A 25,243-nucleotide genomic window follows, 5' to 3' on the forward strand; every position below is an offset into this window, starting at 1 on the left:
TTCTTTTCACTTTATAAATAATTAAACTTAAGCAAATTTCTTTTGCTAAACACCAATGTGACAAAGTTGCTAAAACATTGGACTCATTTAGTAATGGCTAACTACCTATACAAAAAGGCTAAATAATTATTGTCTGCTAAGATTTCATTTATACTCCTCTCATAGATTTTTTTTAACTGCAATGAGTGTGCCAAGTTTCAGAACTGTTTCTTAAATCATTGTGCTCAGTAGGCATTTATTCACCTGTTGTGCTCAGGGCACAGTTAAACAATACCTGCTTCTCCAGTAATATTTGCCTTTGATATATGTCCATTTTGCTGGTCATTGGATTTCTACAAAGGAAGCACAGTTTGGTAAATTAAAAATGGCACTAGGGAAAAAATCAGTAACGTGTTCAATATTTACACATATTAAGTAGCAGCACTGACCTTATCTACAGCTTCTACACGCCTAGTTCTCTTCATGATCTCCTCCAGCCTCTACAATGAAATGTAAAGGGGTAAAATAATGTTTGCTGGCATTAATTTTAATATCTTTTTCCCAAACCACAACTGCTTATCACTTGTCAGCTGTATCTGTTTATTGCAAAAAAATGAATTATTTATTACTGTTGGCAATATTCCCTTCATTGTAACATCAGGCCAATGAGGACTGCAGCCTTTCTGAGAGCACATTTATATCATTTACTTCCGACTGCTGAGGTGGAAACAGACTGCTAAGGCAAAACCGATCACAGTTTCTCTGCGTGGACTGAGTTACCTTCTTCCTTTCCAAGCGCTCTTGCTCTTCTCTTTGGAAATGCTTTTCACGTTCTAATCGAATCCGCTCGGCCTCTTCCCGCAGGCGAGCTTCCTCTTCTTTCTGTGTTGGTGGTAAAAGAAAAAGAAATGAGGAATAATTTACTATTTAAGGACAGTTTTATAGTCTATGTCTAATTATGCATATCTACAACACCCTGAAAAGACACTTTTGGGGTTTACAAGTCATCAAAAATCTTTTCAGATGGAGTTGCACATTTCTTGATTAATCTCCATGTTTTGTGTAGCGTTAAGAGAGAAAAACTAAACAATGGACATCATGTTTGGTTCTGTGCCCATTCCAGAACACACCAGATGACAAATAAGGAATAAATTTTCTAGCCTTCAGCATTAAAACAGCAGCCAGGAAAGTATTAGAGAGGCCCATGTTTTGTGTGGTGGATATTTTTGAGAGTAAAAGAAATGAACTAGAATGTTTTGTTTGGCCAACAGAGTAACTGTTTAATGAGACCAGGGCAAACAGCCACAGGCCCATTTGCACAAGCTTTCCATTCCTGCTTTTTTAATGAAATGCAAAATTTGTCTGGAATATACTGTGGAGAGGCCTTACTCCCTGACTATGACACTCTTATATGATGGAACTGCTGCAATAGATCATGTTTTGCATCTCTAACATCCAGAAAAGCCTTGGCCATGTGCTATATCTGAGTGCTAAACTGAATTAAGCCTCGAGTTTAACATTTCAAAGAAAGTAGCACACATCTTCTCAAAAAGAAGAATGGAGTCTCTCAGCCATATTCACTAACACAATCCTTTAAACATTTATAATCAGAAGCATATATTTATACATCAGAAGAAAACCTCGTGTCTACAAGGTACATTGAAGTGTTAGACTGTGGAAGAATAAAGCACATGCAAGAAGTAAGAGGACATGTGAGAAGAGAAGAATCCTATTCAGAATGCTTACCACAGCCTCTCCTGAAATCAGTAAACCAACATTATCAAAAATGAAAGCATTTGAACAACTTAATTTTTATTTATTATCTTATGTCTTTTGACTAGCTACTCTGATTTCAGGAGCACTGGGCCAGATAAAGGGTCTCCTTGGTTCGATTAAATCTATCATTTCCCACCGGCCCCACACAAAAGCAGTATTTGACATAGGATTAGAACTCAGCAGTACTATATCTCCAACACAGTGAATAGTTATCTTTGCATCTAGACATGCTATAACTGTGGGACAAAGAATTCTCTGGTATAACAGCATTTATCAAAATTCCCCAATACAACTCTATTGATATTTTTTTTATCACAATTTATGAGGAATAAGAAAGGATTTGTTCTGTATATATTGTAAAGGAAGAGAGGAAAAAAACCCCCAAAACTCAACTCCCCACCATGTGTTTTTGTCAAGTAGAAATATCTCTACTCTTTGAATTACTCCATGGAATGAAATCTGTCTCAACACTTTTCAGACAGCATTTAAATGTTAGATATTGCTCTAATTTAGGTGCTATGTAAGAGGTGCTGCTTCACCCACTTGGCTGCCAGCTAGACTGGCCCAGAAATTCCAAGAGGGGAGCATACTTGTTTCTGAATGCGCTCCATCTCTTCTTTCTCCTTCTGCTGCTCTCTCTCTTCTGCCTGGCGGCGCAGCCGTTCCTCCTTTTCCCGCTCCTCTGCATCCTTCCTTTGCTTTTCTGCTTCTTGTCTGCGAGCTTCCTCCTCTTCTCGGCGAGCTCTTTCTTCAGCTATCCTCTGTGACAACTCTTCTTTCTTTTGTCTGCAATCATTAAATAAGCATAAGAAAAACAGGTAATAAAAGTAAGGAGAAAAGCCAAACCACCAGGTTTCTGATCCAGCACTGCTATCTCAGCTTGATAAAGGGTGCACTGCTGTCCTATTCCTAAGCTGTCCTGCTTCCCATAGGAGCCAAACATGAAGCTCTATGGAATATAAAAAACTTTGCAATGCAACACCAATGCTTCTCCAGCATACCTCTGTCTAATCTATGACTCACATATTTTCTGAACAGAAATAGTATCTTTGATAAATACATTCTGCAAAACACTCCTTTCTGCCATTTCACATACTCATATTTTGAAACAGTATGCACTTTTGGCACCCATCTCACCTCATGGCAATGATTCCTTGATTTAAAAAAGTATTTAACTCTGCCGATTTTTGAAGGTTACCTCCTAACCCTACTAATGGCCCCACATCCTTGTATTATGAAGTGAATAATTTTTCCCCCTCACCTTTGATGTTTCACAAATTACTTAGGACTTTTTAGCATATCTTCCCAGCTGAAGAATCGCCACCTGTTCAGTAGATTTTCATATGAGAACTGCTTTGTACCTGTAATCTTCCTTGATGTCTGTCTGCACTTATTTTTCTAGTTTGATTAATTTTACTATCTCAAAAAATATAAAACTCAACATTCAAAACACAGATTTATCTTGATTAGTTCAGAATGGGATTTTCATTTGTTCTTGTTTTCTATTAAATTGTAACAGTTCGCTTACTTTATCAACCATGACTCACCTGATACTTTTATATATTCAACTCCAAACAAGATCTATTCCCATAGAAATAAATCACCCAGAGACCAACACCAGGAGTCAAGTTAGGATTATTTCCTATGCACATTCCTTTATGCTTATCACTACAACAATTCAGCTTCCATTTTGTAGCTCAGCAACATAAGGTGTGTCTCAACCTGTTCACAACTGACTTATCTCACTGAAGACCAACATCATCTCACCAACCTCAACTCCTTTCAAGCTCTCCTATGAAGGCACTGCAAGGACACTGGAAACTCCTTACACTGTGAAAGCTAATTATTCTTTACTTTTTATTTTTGATCTGTCTTAGTATTTATTTACCGTATTACTCCTATGCTACAGCAGCTTTTTTTCTTTAAAACTCTCTTTGAGAGGGTCAGTGTTGTGAGCCTTTTGGAAAGCCAGGCTATTTGAACTAGTTCTGTCTTGTTTCTATCAGCAAAGTGGTTAAAGAAGTCAAACAAATTCCAGAGGCATGGCAGCCCTCTAAAAAACCACTCGATTTGTGCTGTAGCCAGACTCATGAGTATCCAGATAGGCCAGTCATTTGCAATTAGAAAGTGAGATGAGAAACTACCCTCCAAAATTGTTGGGAGTGTGTGGGGGGTGTCTTTGTTGTGTGTACATGAGAAAACAAAGAGGTCTAAGTAGCAAGAGCTGGACACCACCCACAATAAAGATCTTACAACTCAAAGTAAGAGACTTTGTGCCGATCACAAACTTGAAAAAAGCCTTGCAGAGTTCTCTGGCTGGAACAAAAGAGCACAGCTTTGTTAATCTCGGGGGAAACAACTAACCACAGCTGCAAGGATCTGCTCTCTCGTCCTGTCCTATTTTAAAGCACTACTTAGAATAAGTTTTAACCTTACAGATCTGCTTAGGTATATATTGCGCTAACTGAAAACCCCAACAGGAAAATATGGTTTTGGGGAGGCACTCCTGCCTCCTGCACTTCAGTGCTGTGCTTCATATATAACAATGTAACAGCAGAACAGGCACAAGAAGCTGCTAAAAACATTTTCTCTACTGCAGAGGCCTAGAATTACCTTTCAAGCTCTTCTCTCTCCCTCCTTTCCTGCTCCTCCCGTTCCCGCTGCTCCCGGGCAAGGCGCCTCTTTTCAGCCAGCAGCCTTGTTGCTTCTTCAGGGTCAGTTGTACCTGCAGAGGGCTTGGGTGGGGCTGGGGCTGGAGAAAGAGCTGCTGGAGCAGGAGGTAGGGATGGGCTGGCTGCTGAAACAAATGGGAAAGAAAATTAGTTTGTACAGACACAGTAGCCAAGATGTCACTCTTTTGAACAGAAAATACTTTTAAATGAACTGCAAAGTGTTTTCAAGCTTACATGCTTTTTTTTTTAATGATTCAGAGGAGGAAGGTGTTTCTAAATGCTGGAGGTTCATATACCTTCATGGAAGTTTGGTTTTGCAGGGTATGTGAGGCACTTGTAGCTGAAAGTATAAATCAGGTTTTCTGTCAGAACAAATGCTGACAGGTGCTTAACAGGAGTTATGCTGACTCAGGAAGTTTTTCTACCATCACATTTCTTAAGCTTGCCCAATGCTGTTTGAAGAGCAAAATAAAACATTGTGAAATTATCTTTTCTTCTGTCTGATCATACGTATCTGAAGATCAGAGCCAGAATTTTTGGTGATAGTCAGTTTTGGTGACTTGGTGATCTCAAACATCAAGTGTCTGAAGCGATCTGCACCAAGGGTAGGACACCAGCTGCCATCAGTTTTGCAGCTGCTCCAACCTGAGGTGACTCATGGGACACGGCTTGTTAAATTTTGCTACTATTGGTGCACTGTGGATTGTATTCAAATCTTAGTAGTGCCTTCACATCAATTCTTTATTCAGGGCCAGCTTTGTCAACGAGGCAAAGAAGATGTTACAGGGTTGTTTTTTTTTCAAGTAAAAGACTAGTTCATATTTCTGTAAGTTTGCCTGGCATTCTCTAGCACAGTACAATGTGACTCATCACCTTTTCTCTAGACACTAGGGACCATTACCAACACACAAGCTAACGTTAGGAAATATTCCCAGAGTAATCCCATCTGGTAATGCAGGCATACATGGAGAGGGAAAACTTTGAACTGTCAATGAAATCAGATGCTGGCCCTAGTAATATACATGGAAAATAAGTCATAAGGAACAGCAAGCAGATGATCTTTAAATCTGCATTTCTAACCATACGCTGGGATGCAACAATTTTCCTAAACTCATTAACAACTTCTAAAGAGGGGTTTCCTCCCTGATTCCCCCTTCCTACACCTCATCATGTGAACAAAGATGAACTCAGTTGTTTTCTGTGCTGAATTCCCATCTGTTGACTTCACTGCTCTCCTCTTCTATCAGCTAAGAACTACAGAGGTCTTTCTATAACTGCTTCAGGGCTTTGACTGTGAATTCAAATGATACTTCTACACTAGTAATTTAAAGAGTGCCTGGGCCTGTTCTCTAGCCTTGAGGTGAGCTGGCACAGTTTAGCACTATTCTCTCACATTACCAAAACAGGTATTCAGCCCAACCCCAGGGAACAGTCCGGATCTGGGCTAACCTCCAAGATGTAGCTGGGAACTCAAAAAATTCTGGGATGTTGAAATATAAAAAGGTAAGCAATTTGATCACTCTGAACCTTGGGAGCCATTAAGAGCCATGCTCTTAGTAGCCTTGGGGACAGAAGGTAAGAAAACGAGAGGCTGCAATTACAGCCTGGATCAGGAACATACCAGAGAGCCTTTGTAATTGTAAACACTATAAATGACAGAGTTCCTGCACCTCAGCCCTTTTAAATTTACTAACATGGGCCAAGGCAGGGCTGTTGCTTTGAAGGGAGCACAGCTTTGTGCTGCTTGGGGCTCGCTTCTTGCCTCAGGCGCTGAAGTTGGCAGCATAGCGAGTAGCTTAATGCACACCTGCCCTGCTGTCAGAACAGATAACACCCAAAAGACCTTTAAAGCTTCACTGGCATTAGTAAAGTTGTGTGTGAGATTTGCCTGCAAAAGTTTGAACAGCTTCATCAGCAATTGCTACCTGCTGACCTCCTGGCTCCTGTGAACCCAGAACCAGCAGGCAGCTGAGCCAGAGCACTGAAAGGCCAGTGCTGTTACCTGTAGGGAATGAGCTGTATTCACCTGCAACACAGTCCCAGGAGAATGAGCAGCATCCTCTAACCCCAAATGCTGTACTTGCACCTCTCTAGATTCTTGAACTGAACCAGTGATGCAGTTTTGGCAGTTGGGGCCTCCATGGGCTGCACAAAGCCATCCTATAACCTCACATGTAAAATGCTCTGCTTGAGGTCTCCATCTTTGGTCCCAGCCATCACCTCCTCTGGCTTTGGGAACACACATTCAATTTGAAGGGCTGCTCACCACTTTAACTATAGTACCCTTCTCTTCCATTTGTCTCCACTTTGTATTCTTTGCTGTGAATACAAACTGCTTGACTTTTGAATGCCTTTATCACACATAACTTGTTTCAATACTAAGAGACCTTGTCACAAACTCAAATACTGACTGACGCTGCAAAGAAGTGGGGTCTCTCTTCCTCCTGAACTAAGCAGTCAAACAAGCATGATGGTTTCTCTGGTCTGCACCTTGCACTGGAGAGCTACAACTTGTAAACACTTGCAAAGTTATCTCAGTGCTATCTCTGAAATGGTCTTTAAAAGGAAGTTTTCTCCTCAAAAGAAAGCAGGTAAAAGATGGCAATTAAATCTCATTGCATGCCCATGGCCAACAGATACATCCATTCACCCTTTTTGTGAGGTTGCACCTTTTGTTATAGGACCTGGGTATCAGACAGAAACTGTAACTGAACTTAATAAAACAGAAGAGATTTTCACCTGAGGTTTTTTCACATAACAGGCCCAAACTCCACCCGCTCCAGTTAAATGCAAGATTACTAATACTTAAAACTGTTATCTGAAAGATAACTACAGGGAAGTCTACGAATTTTAAGTTCAGAATCCTAACTAAGTCATCCTTGTGTATCCCAGTTGTCACGCTGGACTTTCTGCAAGAGACAGTTTATGCCATATTTAGAGTGAACTAAAATGTCCGCTAGAACAAATCTGTATTTTTTCATTTTCAGATTTACTTTTTGCCCTATACTTTACAGTCATTATTTTATTTTTTGTGTACATCCTTTTCTGCATTGCTGCTTTTCAGGGCTGGTAGGGTTTGGTGTAGGTTTCTTGTCTGTTTGTTAACTATTTTTAGTAACTCATTTTCCCTTAAAAATTCTCCCTATTCCTTTTTACTTTTCTCCTTGGTTCTTTTCATTCCATTATATTCTGCTAATCTCTCATGAGATATGGTCCTCTTGCAATATTATACATAAGCTAGCAGTGTTACTAGCACAAGTGCACTGTGTCTAGCAGAACTGGACATTCTCAGTGCTCACACGATCTTATGTGGTGGCTCCCTGTACCATTAAGTCTTCAGACCACTATTACTCTACCTCAACCGTTTCTAAAGAAGCTATGTTGTGATATGGGGGACAAAATTCCTGTCCCAAAGGGCAGACAAGAGGCTTGTGAAGCCACACTGTTTGAGGCAGCTTGGCATGTCGTTTTGACTTAGAAGCAGGAGGGCTTCGACCTGTCTATAATTTCCTCAAAATGACTATACATCTGCAGGAGTGTTGTGAAGAATTTGGATTAACCTTTGACAGAAAACTACTGAAAGTTACATCATTTCAGAAAAAGGGAAGGAAAAATACAAAACATTCCTTAACCTAAAGCAGGATGTCTTCTTACCTTGAGTTAGCTCTGCTTGGACAGTGAGCTGTTCCTGACTTGCAGGTTCTCCAGCACCTGCTGAAGTTCCTTTACCCTCTTCTGTCCTCGCCTCATTGGCCTTTTCAGCCTCCTTTTCTGGTCTTTTCTTCTCACCCTCTGGTTTGATCTCTTTTTTGACTGGCCGGATGTTGCCAGGAGAGGGAGGACGTGTCTGAGCAGAGGAAACTTTGGAGGAACCAGGTGGGGAAGTTATCTGCTTCGGTGTGCCAGGCAAAAAAGGCAAAGACTTTGACGCATGCCTGTGTAATCAAAGAGTGACAATGCTGGTTTCCACTATATATCACCTCTACAACCACAGCAGCTAAAAATAAAACCATTTCTCTGTTTCTCTATCAAGCAGGACTGCTGGCACAACTGATTTGGTTTCATGCAAAATGCCTCTCTCCAACTCTCCAGATGAGTGAACAATGATCCCAGCCATGAAGGAAGAAAACAAGTATTTTCCTGCCCCTTCCTCTTCTCCAGAGCAGTAGCAAGATTTTTTTTAAAGCAGGACTGTCTCCTTTTATTGCAGAGAGAGAACATCTACATCATGAAATAAGTTTGCCCTGTTTCACGTTTAATTAATAGAACAATCAGAGCTGCCTATAGCTCATGTCCAGCTAAGCATGTACTTGACTTACCAAACTGGAGAGGGAGCTGATGATCTAGCTTTGAGGCTGGAAGTAAAATGACCTCCTTTAAAGTTGGCTGAGAAGCTGGATGACAAATGGTCCTTTTCTCTTTTGTCAGTCTATAGCTCGGCAAACAAAAAGACAAAGTCAAGCCAGAGTTCACACAGCCAAAGAAAGCAAAGAAAGCTCAGTTAAGGATGAAGAATTGGGGGAGGACTGAGAAAAAGCAGTGCTGAGTCAGCGGTTTCTACAGGTTGTTTAACAAGTTCCTTAACATAGCTGCTGTAACCTGACACCGTCTTTGTCAGTGGATTTGCATTTGACAAGAAGAATCCTTCTTAATCATTCTCTCTTGCCCTAAGATGTAATGGGCTAATTTGCAGAGACTTAATTTGACAAAGGCAAAAAAATTATCTTTTATAGTTTGATCTTTGCTGATTGCCACAGAGTACCTTCCACGACTTCCCATAAACACAGGATTTCTTTTGAAGAAAACATAAACTCCCCCTGCCCGTGGCTCATACTTGGTCACAATCTTCCTATATAGGACAACATTTTGGGTTCATGCTTACAAGTGAACACCACAGATGTCCTCAAAGCTTCCAAATATGGTACACCAGTTATCCTCTTCTTTCTTTTCTTGTATGATTTTAGAGCACATACTTTTTGCCATTGGTTCTTATACATGACAGTGATTTCCCTTCTTGTTCTTTGTTTTTTAAAAAATAAAATCCTAAGTTGAGAAAAAATCCTAATAATACAAACCAGAGCTACAACAGAACTTCTGCTTTAAGGCAATGTATCAGAATTTAGGCGTCTATATACTTCCCATATTTAAGTACAGACATATAAGCACAACTAGAATAAATATATATAAACACAACCAGAATAAATACATTACAATAAACAGGAGTTTTGGCTTGCTAGCAGTAACCTTCTACTGGATCTGCTTTATTAGTACTGAAAGCAGAGCATCAGAAAATTTTTCTTCATATCAATAAAGTAAAAAGCTGAATTCATTCAGAGGTTTGCAGAAGCATAAAAGATTGTCCACATCATACAGGCCACTGGAAACAGCTCTTAACTCACTCATTTTATGTTAACAATAGTTTTATACCACCTCTTCCACCAAAAAGTAACAAGTTTTCTTCTTTTTAATTTAGGGGGGGGAAAAGCACCAGACCCCAAACTTCTTGCAATCAGAGAGACTCAAGAAGAAGAACCAACAGGCCTGGAGGCTGCAATGCTCTGTGCACATGCTAGGAAATTTCTCTTGAGATGCATATTAAGGCTGTGCCTTAGCTTGAACTTCAGTATACTAGCCTCTGCCTGAAAGATTAAGTAGTGGCTATGACTCATGGCACTTTGATTAACACTGCTTCCTACAAGGATGTCAATAGCAGCACTGCTTCTTGACCTTCTGCCCATCAGGCCAAACAAAAAAGCAAGCACCTCTTACACAATGTTTTGCAGAGATGACTTCAACTCTTTTCACACTCTAACTCAGGCTGTAGAGTACAAGAAAAATATAACTGCTCAGGTTCAGCAAATTAATCTGAACTGGGTCTGACTGTATCCTCTTTCCTTGAACCACAGTCAACACAAGTTTGTTCTACTATTTTTATGTTCCCAAAAGCTCAGATCAGCCCTAGTTCTGCTACTAAATCATTCAGAATGAACCTGTGGAAAGCCTTGCTTATAAACCATGCTCCTAAACCAACTTCTTCCTTCCCAGCGAGGAAAAGTTTACTAGCATAGTCTCCTAAGAAAGTACAGATGAAGTGAATGTACTCTGTGCGCTTGTGTATAGAGACATGTGAGTGCATGCATTCCCCTCCTCTTTATTCTAGGGGCTCAGCTAGAGGCCTCAGAAGACATCAGATTCTGGAACTTTTGTGAAAACAGCCGGCTGGGAAAAAAAAATGCCTCACTGAGGAAAAAGTGGCAACACCATCTTGAGCCTTGACAGGCAGCAAAGAATCCCCTAGAGAACAGGGCACTGTGACTGCTTCTCTACCTGGTGAGAAGCTGAGGCACCTGCTCTGCAAACACGGGTATTTGGAAAACATTAGTGTTCTTCCACATGGATTCTTTGGTGCATAACCAGGCTGTGCCACCACGTAATGTAGCATGTTTCAGTTAAAATCCAGCCAACTATGACACAAACTGGAGAGGGTGGGGACAGTGCAGAGGGGAGGAAGTATCCCTGCAGCCATTCCAGTCCTAACAAGCAGTGCAGTTAGGTGGTCATGGCACGGGACACGAAGCACACGGGCAGCTGCCAAGCTTACCCCTGCAAGGTGCGTTGTTCTCCGACGTCCAACGGCATCAGTAGAAGCATAAAGTTTTGCTCTTTCTCCTGAATTCCTACAGTTCATGGCCTTGTAGGACAGAGGGCTGAGGGGGCTGCAAGATGCTGAACGGGGACAAACGGGGATAACTACGGTGTTCGTTGGTTTTGTTATTCATTAGTTTTAATTACAGAGTAGCATTGGAGAATTGACAGAGGAAAGCCAGCAGGAACAGAAACGATCAAGAAAGACAGAAAAGAAAGAAGATATTAATAACAGAGAAATGACTAATTATCAAGTCAGAACCATCATTTGACACATTAGCTTGGCCACACATACAGTAAGGATGCAAGTTCAACAGGTGCTCGTGCACTTTTCCATTTGTAAGGCAATTTATTTCAAATAATAATTTATTTCTAAAAAATTAGGAAGTATGCCACGATACTGGGTAGTAGATAGTATTTTCCTGTTAAGTTTTTGTACAACTGGTGGTTCTGAAAAAGCAGTAGAAACAATGGCTGGTCTGACAGACTAGCTTAGTACACACATTGAAATGGATTTCAATTACACTCAGAATAGAAAGCAGTGAAACGAAATCAGAATGCCTACGAATTGCATTGGAAGTGAAGAAAAATTAAAAGAGACATGCACACAAAGATCAAAACCCATTAACTATACAAAACAGTTTCAACTAGGAAATCAATGAAATTGCTCTCTACAATTTACAGTAAGTGATTTGTTTTTTAAAATTCTTCTTTTTAGGGATATTTTAACCCATCATATTTTTGATTCTTCTAGAATAACAACTTACTCAAATACACTCTCAACAGCAAACTATTTTGCAAATTAAAAAAAAAAAAAAAAGCAGGCTGACAACAGCAAATCAGCTTGGAAATGAGTATTTGAGTAACCAGGATGGCAGCTTTTGTTGGTTTGCACAAGCAAAAATACTATTACCAAAAGATCTAACAATAGCAGGTATCAGATATACAGTGCTCTGATTTTATCTTCAAAAACAACTTAAACTGCAAAACATATCATGGGAAACTTCTTGCAGCAAAGTGTTCTTGGACTTTCTCTTGATTTAACTGAAGGAGAAGATTGGGAAAAACTACATTATTACTGCAAAGTTTTATTTTTCTGCTCCTGTTTGTCTCTTCTGGTCATTTAATTGAGTCTTAGCACAATTATTATCCAGCATGTCACTTCAGGAAAAAATAGGAGCTCTATAAAGTATCTTCCCTATTCTCTTTTTTTTCCCATGTCAAAGAAATTTACTTTCTCTATTTCCATAATGAAAAGCCAAACCAAACGAAACCAAACCATTACTGCTTGCCTGTATATCCCACTCTGAGCACACTTGAAAGAATGCAGTTCCACATACAGTTAATTCTTCTAGTCTTACAAAAGTACAGCTGCTGTTACAGGAAGAGCTCATAGACTTAACAGTACTAATGCTGCAAATTCTTCTGCACCAAGAGATTAACATTATGAATAAAGAGTCTCATGTAATTGTTACAGCAATGGCACTAATGCTTGCCTAATAGTTTATAGGGATTTATGTTTAATGAGGAATTATGATTAACTTAAAAACAAACAAGTAATAAGAAAATTTTTGTTTGTGTGTTTATTTTGGTTGAGAGCATCTAAACCAGATAGGAGGCAGTGGCATTGATGCCTTAAGTTTTAGCTTTCATATTTTCCAGTTTCTGTACTGCATTAGTATGTAACTCTGAACTTCATAAGAAGTGTTAGCAAGTTCTCCTCACAGTGTAGTTAGACAAAACAATCCTTTTCCAGCCTGAGAACCAAGGACACCATTGCAGCTTCAGGCTCAAAAAGTATAAACAACAACAAACTGAGGAGAGCAAACTAGGAGGATGGGACTTCACAACCTGAAGCTGTAATTGGACAATTAACCCCAATATGTAAATGGACCAAAACTTATAAAAGTGTGAAAATGTGTGACCCGCATCTGGGATGTAGCAACGGCCAGGCTCTTGTACTGCTCAAGGTGTATCCTTTGAAGGCCTTTTTAATAAATACCTACTTCATTCCTTTAACACTGTTTAGCCTCTGTTCTAGGTAGCCTCTCAAGGCATCAGCATGCTGCTTTACACCACTTATAATTTATATGGCTCCTGCTCTGTGATTCAATTCCCCTTCTGCATGCTGATTATCTGAAGTTACCACCAAGGATGACAACACAAATATTAGAAGAGAAACAGTTCATTTTCATTTGTGAAGTTGCCAAACAATGCTTTAGGCAGCACTTCCAATGATTCATGTGCTAACAGGATTACATCAATTCAGAGGAGCTTTTTGAAAGCTATTTAAAAAAACATTTTGGTTTCAAAGGATTTATTTGAAAAAAGATCCAGATGTACTCTTATGCTGGATATCCCTAATAGCTCACTTAAAATTTAAGGACATGAATCCATATTTAACTCAGTTTAGATTTTTTACATTGAAATTTATATTTACAGCCAAAGGGCAGGGTAATTTTCTAGGGAATAATAGCAGGCTGGGATGAGTGGAGTGCTCAGAGCACAGCTGTGAGCCATTGCCATCACCTGATCATTAATCTCCAGGAAGTATCTTGTATGAAGGGGCTGAAGTTATTGCTCCTAGAGACTAATACTTGGAAAACAATGAGCAGATGGATTATTCTGGTGGTACAGTTCCACTTCGCATAGGGAAGGCATTTCAGGGAATTGCCTTAGACTGAACTGACAAATCAGTCTTTCCTGCTACTTGTAGCCTTTCTCAATATTCCACTGAGTTTACAGTTGGTTGCGCAGTATAAACAAGGGCAGTCACAAAGAGCTTCATGCTTGCTCCAGGAAGGTAACCACTTACATGCTGCCTTCTCAACTATTCCCTAATGAAGAGATGAATTTCCAGTATCCTTCTCAGTAGGTAATATTGGAAATTAATTTCACAAACTATTGTTTTTGAAGAGTAAAAAAGAATTCTGTGCTTGTTAATTCTACTATTTGCAGAATATCATCCGCGTTTTTTGCTCCTACAGCACTACTCCTGTGGAAACATACCACAGCCTAATTAGTTATAAGTGTTCTTAAGTGAAAGCTTCTTTAAAAGTAATCTTAGCAGATCTCTGTTCCTTCTTACCTTCTATGTTCTTTAATTAGAATAAAAATCCTGTCCACATCAGACAAGAAAGGCTTGCTTAGATTTACAATAATATACTGCTGCACGTGCCAAGGGTGTAATGGTAAAGTTCCCAGTGGATGATTATAAAACATCCTATTATAAAACATCCTATGACAAAAGAAGAGGCAGCTGTCACCTGCCTAAAATACATGACATGCAGCTATGCCCTGGCTGTATTTGGAATAGAGTTTTGCCTGGGCCTTCAATTACGACCTAGCGATATCATCACATTTCTGTACATTAATTTGCCCTCGGTAAGTACCATCAGGGAGTTGTTCTGGGGCTGGCAGACAACTTTACAATTATTATAACCTCACAGGTATTAAATGCACAGTAGCCAGGGCCTATCTTCATAAAAGTCTAACTTTCTCCATGTGGGAAGTGCTCTGGGAGGGGCTGAAAGTCCTTTGCAGCAAGCAGCTCACAGCTTTAGCAGTGGATGTGCCAAATCAGCTCTTTACAACAAGGTGTGCATCTCCTTAAACAGCCATGGTCAGCGTGATGTTGTTGCCCTGCACGTTTTGTGTTCATTTATTGCATTGATGAACAGGCAAAAGTAAGAAAGAAGTAGTAGTAGGAAAAGAAAGAGGCATAGCAAAGAACTGTCCAGAGAAGCTTTCATGCTGTCATGCACACTAATCACGGACGTTGGAGGTCATTCTGGGATTCCACCATACAATCATAATTAGATCAATGACTTCACAATATCCGGCAGGGAATCTGGAAAAATAAGTGTCTGAGACACGAAGCCTGTGTTCTTATAGGATTACCTGCATCTCCAGACAATGCAGCTGTGCTTTTACTCCGAGCCAGGAATGAGTGTGTGGGCGTCAGGAGCCTGCTAACGATGCTGCTCTCCCATGGGCTGAGCTGAAGGCGGCGAGCTGAACGTGCACCATACAAGCAAGATGTTAGATCAAACACTTCACATACAACCACATGCTGCAGAGTGTTAGTACTATTACCTCACTACTGCATACCATGAAAATCTTGAAACTCTCCACAATAGTTGAGTGTTTTGTATTTTATTATTACTCCTTTTTAGCAGAATTAATTCCTGTAGAAATACGTACTTCTGAACATTTAATTTGTGTTACTGCCTGTGGCATTACGGCAAATTGTTACCAAATGAATACGGATATTTTGCACATCTGCCATATTCCACGTTAGGAATGACAGGATAATTTCCCTACCAGAAGAACAGTTGCCACTCCTAAATATAGACTTCAATGTCTATTCTTCATATGTATATGAGATGTTTGTGTCTCAAAGGCTTCCTTCCTAAAAGGTATATAGTCTTCCAGTTACACTTAAACACCTTCCAAAGTCTGCCAGCTTACCTAGAAAAACCAAAGAAGGTTGCTTACTGCTACACAGAGAATTGTGTCAATGACGTTTTATCAAAGTATTGCAAAAGGGTTAAGTGCGCCTCAACTGCAGATACCAATCTCAGTAGCTGCAGTTGTCTCAGTAATAGGTGAAGCCACAGAAAATAGTAAATATATTTAATCATTAACTCTCTGTCCAAAGATCCTGCTAAGGATCAGTTTCCATGTAGAAGAGTAAAAAGAATCAACTTTTCACATAGTTGCTCTGTTTTGAAAAGTACTACATGTCGACCTGGCTGCAATCACACTGCTACTTAGCTTTTCCCAGTGTTGTCCAATACAAACATAACTTGTCAATATAATCCTTTTATCTTGTAAAGTTTCTTTACTTTTTTTTTTTTTAATACTAATTAAACATTTATCATGGTGAAGCCAGAAGACTCCTGTAAGTTACTTTCTGTATTGAGTTGGGTTCTTCCATGATACTCCAATGCAACAAATTCTTTTATAATTATTACCACAAGCCAAAATATTCAACTAGTTCCCAAAGTAGTTCATCATAGTAAGCTTACACTATAGCAGTAATCTTGATATTGCAAACAAAATCAGGTCTTCTTACATTTCAGCATTCATTTGCCTTAGTTTAGTGTTTGCAGTAACAAAACTGCACCTTGAATTAATGAGGCTCAATCTCTATAACATTCATTGAAGTGACTGGCTGTAACTTGACATTCATTTGCATTTTTAAAGGAAGAGATACATCACTTTTAATAGACGTAAACTCTGAATCTGTCTTTAATCTACTCCTTGCTGAGCCCCATGAAAAGGGAGGCTGATCTCAATCCCCTCCTATGAAAATATAATTGCTTAATCTGCCCTCAGTGCTGTTTTGCACTTCTCAAATTGCTCCCTTAAATTCCACTAATGCAATGAGAGGCATTACTAGAGAAATATAGGACTCCTAAACACAGCAGGCTCTTCTCATAACTGTCCTTTTACACAATGTACTATTGCCAAAGCTTTTTGTGATTAATGATTCCATTCTGCAATGGTAGAGACCATACTGAGACCTCCATTACAGCACACACATTATCATAAACTTGCAGTTTAACAATGAAGAAATCACAGAGCTACCATTAAACTGGATGCAGTAATGGTAAAGTCTTTGCTTCCTTTCATCTTCAGGCACCATGCTCAGTATGATCACTGATTAAAGCTAGTGTTGCAAGACAACAGATCCTCTTTTGTGGTCTCAGGCTCACAGGTATGATTGCTGATGAGTTTGGAGAACTCTTCCACTGTAGTTTAACATAAAGATCACACAACTTCAGAAAGCGATCCCTGATATTTTAGGCCAGTAAATAAGTACTATATACACCATCCATTTCTTAGAGTTTATCTTTACATGAGAAGTGAATGTCACAGTGTAAATTTGGCCCTGTGGGCCAGCTGCAGGCCTTACATCACATATAAGCCCCCAGAGGTGGAGTAATCTCAAAAGGACACAGCTAAGAGACCGATGATTTAGAACACCAATGTGTCACCTGCCAAGTCTCGCATATCTCCTGTCCCTGGCCCTAAAGGTGAGTATGGTTTAATTATCTTTGGCCCTAACTCAAGGGAGCTTGTATCCACATCTCCTATTGGAAGCAACCATGTGTCCACAGCATCCAGCTGAAAAACTGAGGCTGTCTGGGAGTGAGCTAGGTGATATGCACAACAGTGAACTAAAACCAAAACCTTTCTTCTCCATATAAGCAATAGGCCTGGTTCAGAGAAGTCAAAATAGTTTTAGCCAGGGCCTTGGGGTGAGTCTCCCTTATTCTCTATAATGAGTTTAGATCAGAGTTTGTTTAGATGCACGTTGGCTTTGTGCCAGGGTCATCACATACTGAATTTTCCAAAAGCACAGCTCCCTGAAAGCATCACACTTCACACATTCAATACATATTTTAACAGATTAGCACCACCATTCACCTAGAGCAGACAAACTTTCACCCACCGGGTTCCAACTTTAAGAGTATTAATACCTAAATGCATTGAATAGCTTCAGTTTAGTGTCCAAACCACACTGGAGCAAAATTTAATACCAAACAAAGAACATCCCAAAATAATAAGATCAACTTTAAGACAATGAGGTCAGGGGTTTTTTTTCTTGCTCTTTTTTTTTTAATGCCTCAGGGTAAGGTTTTCAAACTTTAGTCTTTCAAACCATCTGACAGACAAGGGGAAGCAGTACTTTTTGTTCTCATATTGTGTTAAGCTATCATTCTAAGGGCTATTTCATAGAACTATAGAATAGTCTGGGTTGGAAGGGACCTGAAAGATCATCTAGTTCCAAGTTTCCTCTCATGGACACCTTCCATTAGACCAGGTTGCTCAAAGCCCCATCCAGCTTAACCTTGGGCATCCACAATTTCTATGGGCAACCTGTTCCACCTGCCTCCACCAACCCATCTCATCAACCTCAGAGAGATTTTCTTCCTAATATCCAATCTAGATTTTCAGTTTGAAGCAATTACCTCTTGGTCTTATTACTACATGTCCTTGTAAAAAGTCCTTCCCCAGCTCTCTTGGAGGACCCTTGTGCTATAGAATCTCCCTGGAGCCCTTCTTTTCTCCAGTCTGAACAAGCCCAACTCTCTCAGCTTTTATTGTTCCATTTTCACACAGGAAGCACATTTACAAGAGTAAATGTGATAGGCTTTTACAAGAGTGATAGGCTTGCTGGTACAAGGAAGTATCCTGACCCCCAGCCACAGGCAAGTTATTTTTAACAGATTAAAGATCTTTGTAATCTAACTTGTAACTACAAAACACACAAAGTTGCAGGGAGATGGCAAAAGTAAATTGGTTACAATCATCTGTATTTATCTTCAGGATAATACAGCCTGAATACTGGAAAGTTGTCTCAGCAGCAGCAGAATAATTTGCAAGTAAGCAAACAGCAGCATTTGATTAGTTGTAGGGACAGATGGGAGGCAGGGATTTAACAGCCTTCTGATAAGCACCACGAAGGAGACTCTCATTGATAAATGTGGTGTTTGCTAATACACGTACACAATATGGTAAGGAGTAGATAGGGGGAAACTGCTCTTTCTACAGGAAACAATACTGAAGCCCCTGAATGTCTTCTATTATGGTTGCAGAAAATGGTGATGCAGTGATTGAGACCATCATCTGCTTGAAAGAAAAATCACTGCAGAGAAGGGGAGGAAACTAGGGTGCAAGTTTTGCAAAACCTAAAGTATATAACTCATACCTCATTAAAAGTATTATCCCCTTGCTAAGCTCTCCTTAAAGAGCACAATTTCCAAAATTTATTGGTCAACAGCAGTTTTCTTCAGTTGAATATATGTTTATGTTACAGTTTCAACTATTCACTAACTACAGTAACATAAAAGCATAATGAGAAGCCTGTTCTAGCTGCCCAATTGTACAACTGTGGTATAGCAACACAAATCTTGAAACAGCATTAACCAGTCTTTTAGCCAATTAGTTAATGAAAACGTCTGTCTTTTGCTGCACAAAAAGAAAAAAAAAGTGTCCTTCAAATGATAAAAAGGCACTGCACAACAGATGACAAGTTCTTGTTGACAGCTATAAGCCACTTAGTAGGTAAGCTTATCATCCTTATCTCCAGCTTGCCGCTGTGCAGGTAGGAGTCTGTATTACAGACAAAGTGTGATTGGGTGCCTTCTGGAAGGTGAAATGGGGAGCAGGCAGTCACAGCCTTCCTTTAAGCACCTGCCTTAAGAGTTTGAGGCCACTGGAGAGACTAATGGCACTTCTCCAGATATATGGCTCAACTAGTTTTAGGTATCTGACTTTGCATGAGAAAAAGCATTTTTAGCATTTGGATTTACTTTCTGACTTGGAGTCTGCAGAAGTCACAAGATATTCCCAAAGGGTTCTGTGCTGTTATAGTAGGAATGCCAGGCAAAGAATGCCTCAGCATTTTGACATTTGGCCATCACTTCCATATTGCTTTTCTTTCCCTACCACTAGATTGCCAAGTATTCAGTTTAACTTCTCCTGAATTTGAAATGGGTGGCAGAAGCTAAAACGCTGTGTTACAGTCCACGAGAGACTATCCTTCATACTTAATGCCTGCTGCTGTTCACCTGCCCACATCACCAATATCCTTCCTCAAAAAAGCATCCCCTGGCAAAGAACACCAGCAATTTGAAAAAAATATACACACCTGAAAAGCTAATAAAGATAAAACTGACTGGATCTCAATGTTAAGAGCAAGAAAAGACTGGTTCTTAGGAATAAATTATTTCCTAACGTAGTACTGTATTTTTCACAAGTTACCAGACTGTACAACTAGGTTAGCCCACTAGGATGAACATGACTCATCAAATTAACCAGATACACACGTTCAAGCAAACTTGGAACTTAGTTAAGACACACAAATAATGACATCGACCAGACAACACAACTAAAAGTACATTTTAAAAACTGGGTTTTAAAACAATTTTATGGATTGAAATGGGACAAAACTCATTCTCAGTAGAGGACAAAAAAGTAATTTACTGTAAAGCACTTTGCACAAGTTACACAAGAGACATTCTTTTATAAAACTTTCAAGCTCAATGCTTCAATCTCCTAAGTTGTCAGAACAGAGGCAGCAATTCAGCTTGTTAATTTTTAAAAGCTTGATGGTTTATCATTTTTCAGATTTGTAAACACCAAAGATGTACACTGAAATGAAGCAATCTTTGGGAAATAACTGGACACAAAAAGTCAATAAACAGACAATATGAAAAACACCCACACCTCTTCTATAAAAATAATGGGAAATGGTAAAAAAATAACCAGAAATTGTAATAAAGTAATTGCTTGAAAGCTTCATGCAACATGTTCATTGACATTCAACAAATATTACCAAAAAAAGAAAGGAAAACAAAATAATGACAAAATGGTCTAATGCAAATAAAAAATCACACATGATCGCATGCACTATGGAGTGATGTATTCTTTCAATAGTTGTACCTCATTTACTAAAAACCTGACAGAAGCACTGCTTTTATCATTTGCTAAAGCAGAATTGTTAAGTTCTCTTGTTTTAAAAAACAAGAACTATTTGTTCTCACAGGAAAAAATGTTCAACCATTTACTTGTCACATATGAAGTCTTTCCACTACCACTTAGATTAAGTACAGAAAATGACTTCAGAAGCTTGTTTTATGTGCAAAGTAATACAGCAGTATAGAACATTCTTTCTTGCTGCTCTTTTAATGCTTTTTTCTTCAAAACTGTACCTCTGTCTGGAGAATTTAGTAATGTTGCAGATGAGGAGGAGAGCCGCTTGTTTATGACTGGATCAACATGTTTCGAAAGGTTCATTGTTGAAACAGACCGCCTGTCTCGATCTAAAACAAATGGAGATAATGCTAATTGACAGCCCACATGCAACAGTGCAAGTTTCTAGCTCACTAGTGGGAGGAGGAAAACAGGACTAGGTCACTCCTGCTCTACCACAAGGACTTCCAAAGTAGGATGGATTTCTCAGCAGACGTTGTACAGGTGACTCAAAGACTAGGCACAACACAGTTTAAGTTCCAAATGTGTAAAATATTCTGTTCATTACCACTCAGTGGGTTGCAATCTAAGGACTTTCAATATTGTCAGAAAATCTTTGCTCGTGACTTAAAATAGAAAGCTTCAAGGAAGGACCAAGGTGCTTGGAAATGCAGTTATTCACTAAGAAACCACCCTGGCATCTGAATAAAAGGTGACAGGGCACTGTTACTAGGCAGATGGTCAATATTGTGACAGTGCCATGCTGAAAGATTAAGGGAAGACTAGTGCACAAAGGAAGTGAGGACAAGCACAAAAGAAATTAAAATATTTAGTTAAAAATCCCACAGTTATGTATAAGTGCTAAACCACCCATCACAGAGTTATTTTCAGCGTGCTGAAAATCCAGCTCAGCACACACCTTTAGCAGATATTAAAAAAAAAAAAACAGCCTCTGCAGAAAGTACTTGTAATGCACCTACTTGGCATATATAACATGAAAAATGTATAATTTGGTTTTAGTTTCTCTACATTTTAGAGTGGTATTACATCATCTGCACAACTGCTGCAGTCAGCATCTGCGCCCTGCTGAGGGGGTGATGGTTACTTCACGAATAGAGACTGCACACACCTTGTGCATATGTGTGTCACAGGAAGTTTGCTGTGTCCTTCCTTTTCTCTCTCTCAAGAAAAAAAATCCCAAACAAAAAGAGCTCCAAGCTCCATGCATCGACTACACATTCCCCATTACAAATTTCCATTTGAAAATCTGACATCCAAAAGATGCAGTGAGAACCAATTCTGTTTTTGCTTACATTTTAGCATGTGCTGAACCTCAGCACTACTCAGCAAAGCACTCTACCATGCTGAAATGCAATGAGGCTTGAGCATATGCTTGAACTGCTCTGCTGATTCATATTCTGTGTGTGCAAAAATGGGTCCGTACACTGTTTGCAAAGCAGATACAAACTCAGGACAATGACAGCATTAAGGATGCTGCTGCTGGAATATTATTTGCCATTGTTTATTTATGACAAGTGTATTAACCTGTTCTGTCCCAATAGATTAAATTATACTCACTGTGTACTAAAAAATTCATACAAATAGAGTACATGAAAAATACCTTAACTCTCCCCAGATCTACAAACTATATAAGATTCACTACAACTGGTTGGACTGAAGAAAGATTCTCCCTACCCCATGTGATTATTTGCAAACTTTAATGTTAGAATGACTTGGTGAGGGCATAGAACTGGCAGACTGGATACTGGGAGGGAAATAAAACTCAGAAATGGGTTTTAAAAGGAGAAATCTAGATGTTATAGCTAAGAACAAGACCTCTGTAGGCTGGCAAGATGATCCCACATTGATCTCTGGGGTACACTGGAGAATGCCTTATACAAGTCACTACTGAAGACATGATGTTCAGGCTTCCTGAGAACAGAACAGCATTTGTGGGAATGGGATGGGGATTTTGACCTCATGTCTAACCTGCCACTGAGAAATGACACAGTATCAGTACAGCCGTAAAGTTTCTACATCTGGCAGAATGGATGTACTGCATAAACTGGCTTTCTGAAGATGACAAATGACAATATTGAAAATCACCTCTGTTGTTAGGCATGACAACATTTCTAGTGTCAATGAACCTTATTTAAAAATGAATGACATTCAGCATAAGGATTTGCATACAAGTGTTGGCAATACGAATCCTATAAATGTAGAATAGGCCAAATGCAATCCATTGCCTGGAAAATTGCTGCTTTCTTTATCCAAAAAAACCAAAAAAAGAAACAAACAAAAAAAGGAATTAAAATACCCACGAGCAACGGAACAGCCAACGCAGCTGGTTATGTGTCTGTGTTCATGTGCAAAATAATTGTAAATCCTACGTGCAGTATGCCAAAAGGGTTTTAGAAAATAACAAAATATTCAAATTTTCTCTCTCTGAATTCCATTAGATAGAATATTATGCTTCATTTCAGTGAATTGTGCCAAATCTTTAGAGTCAGCCAGCAGTAACTCTCCACCATAAAAATAAATAATAATGAAAAAATCAGGTACTAACAACAGTTCTAATCTATCAGCATGGTGTTAAGCATGCATTGCAACTACATGAGGGTGGTTTAGTTACTGATGATCTCACTTCCTGAGAACTAGCTATAGGTAAAGGAATAACAAACCACAGCATTATGTACCAGGTTTTCTAGCACCACCCAGAGATTTGAAGTGGTGCTCCAGGCCTGCTAAATCGAGAAAGGTGAATGATGATTCAAAAAAATAACCTAGGGACAGAATGCAAGACAATGATTTTTCACAGAAAATAAAATAAAAATCAAATAAGTTATATAAACTTAGATAAAGTTATATAAAGTTAAGTAAAAAAGTAACCTTTTATGAAAACTGTTTATTGAAATTATATATGACAAAGATTTCAGAGCATTCTTTTCTCAACGTTTTTTTCCTCCCCTGATGAGAGGTTAGACACATTGAAATTAGAATAGAAAGAAAAGAACTTTAAGGATCACTTTCTGTTAAAAGAAGTACAGGGAAAGTTCTCTTTTTGGGGGCTTGATTCATATTGAACAGGGCATATACACATTAATAATTAGCAGATTAAGTTAGAAAAGATAACTGGGGGGAAAAAAAGCACATAGCTGAAATACACTTAAACTTAATTTGCCAATCTTTAGGGGAAGAAAAGAAACTTCTATTTCCCCAAATTTCAATACAAGGCACATATCACTTATTACAAAGAACAATTTTTCTTCATTGTGTCTACTTTAATCTCAGTATTTGGTCATTTCCACCAGACCTACTTTTGGAGGCACAAAGCTAGCATTTGCCACAGTAGCTCGTATCACGATACTGACACAGCACAAGCACACCCACGTATACACACATCAACAACAGCAAAGCAGCAGAAGCAAGAACTCCCGAAACAAGCTCTAACTTTTGTTAAGATTTCTTTCTCCTCATTACCTTTTTGCTACACAAGAATGTCACAAACATGCCACTGCTAGCAATAATAGGACCAAGAGCAATGAATTCAAACTGACATACACTGAATCGTCCTTCCTTTCGGAAGAAGAAAAGTGAATTCTAGTTGACTGGTGGGGAAGGGAAACTGGCAAGCAAAGCAAGCCTCCCTCTTTACCTGTGTTGTTAATGCGGTTGTGCAGGGCTCCTCCCCAGGACCACCTGTTTTGCCTCTGTTTTGGCTTCTGGCTTCTTTCAATTGTGCGACGTACAACAGCTTCATGTCGTTCCTCGAGTACAACAGGATAATGCATTTGGATACTACTGAGTTTTTAACTTTATTTTCTCATCAAACCCTGCTACCTTCCATCTACATGGACAAAACCAAGTAGGCATCTTACAACTGTGTTTAAGCTGTCTACTAAGACACAGACTAGAACAAAATTAAGCAGCAAGTAAGCCATAAGTAAGTTAGAATGTTAACTGAAATTCTGAAAAGGTAAGATCTACTTAAGTGGCCCTGCCACTACACCACCACATCCTAGTGCTACTTCCCATCTAATAAATACCAGAAGAGTGGGAGAGATAGGAAAAAAAAACACCCACAAGGTTGAGGTGACTTGCATAGGATCACACTGCACGTACTTCCCAGTTTAACTGAGACAAATCAGCCAAGAGCATCTTTCATTACACATTCATTTTTGAAAAGATTTTCTTATATTTAACTACCCTGAAACTGAATGGCTAAGAGTTAACAGATAACTGTACAAATCTGATCCAATTTGTTTTTCTGCAAGAGTTTGAGCAGCACCATACACAGCAATCCAGGCATGCTCAACTTCACTGCATTTGATTCATAACAGAAGCAAGTACCTGTGCAAGTAAGGCTTAAAATCCTTCTGCACACTCTGTCATACTGACCATGGCCCATGTGGCATTCTTTACATCAGCTCTTGGAGAAAGAGGTTGATAGTGCTGTATCTCATGGCAAGAGAAGTTCAAAAGGGTTACCATGACATTCATTCTTACCTTGTCTTCTTCTAGTTTCTGCCTTCGCTTTTCCTCTACGGCAGCCCGTCGCCTCTCTTCCTTTAGTCTCTGCTCTTCTAGCTTCTTTCTGCGTTCCTCTAGGTGTTTTTCATAATGTTGCCGTGCCCTCTCTTCTCTTTCTAACCAGACAGATTCTCTTGCAGCTGTGAGAAAAATGA

General features: G+C 39.3%; 1 protein-coding gene across 5 annotated transcripts in view; it reads right to left on the reverse strand.

The window, feature by feature from the left end:
• Positions 1–25,243, reverse strand: part of MAP7 (microtubule associated protein 7) — a 109,883-nt gene that overhangs the window by 9,578 nt on the left and 75,062 nt on the right. For 2 of the 5 annotated variants that reach the window (XM_066178942.1, XM_066178937.1), the window contains exons 4-15: positions 25,065–25,228; positions 24,214–24,325; positions 20,798–20,908; positions 14,973–15,086; positions 11,029–11,177; positions 8,747–8,856; positions 8,082–8,362; positions 4,369–4,552; positions 2,346–2,541; positions 760–861; positions 429–479; positions 275–332 (exon numbers count right to left, since the gene is read on the reverse strand). In XM_066178942.1, the coding sequence (XP_066035039.1) occupies positions 275–332; positions 429–479; positions 760–861; positions 2,346–2,541; positions 4,369–4,552; positions 8,082–8,362; positions 8,747–8,856; positions 11,029–11,177; positions 14,973–15,086; positions 20,798–20,908; positions 24,214–24,325; positions 25,065–25,228 (1,632 nt within the window). The remainder of the gene's footprint in view (positions 1–274; positions 333–428; positions 480–759; positions 862–2,345; positions 2,542–4,368; positions 4,553–8,081; positions 8,363–8,746; positions 8,857–11,028; positions 11,178–14,972; positions 15,087–20,797; positions 20,909–24,213; positions 24,326–25,064; positions 25,229–25,243) is intronic. The other 3 variants (XM_066178940.1, XM_066178938.1, XM_066178941.1) reach the window with 3 other exon arrangements.

Source organism: Chamaea fasciata, unplaced genomic scaffold (genome assembly GCF_029207755.1).
Source record: "Chamaea fasciata isolate MVZ Bird 193981 ecotype frontalis unplaced genomic scaffold, bChaFas1.0.hap1 SCAF_3, whole genome shotgun sequence".
NCBI classification, from domain to species: domain Eukaryota; kingdom Metazoa; phylum Chordata; class Aves; order Passeriformes; family Sylviidae; genus Chamaea; species Chamaea fasciata.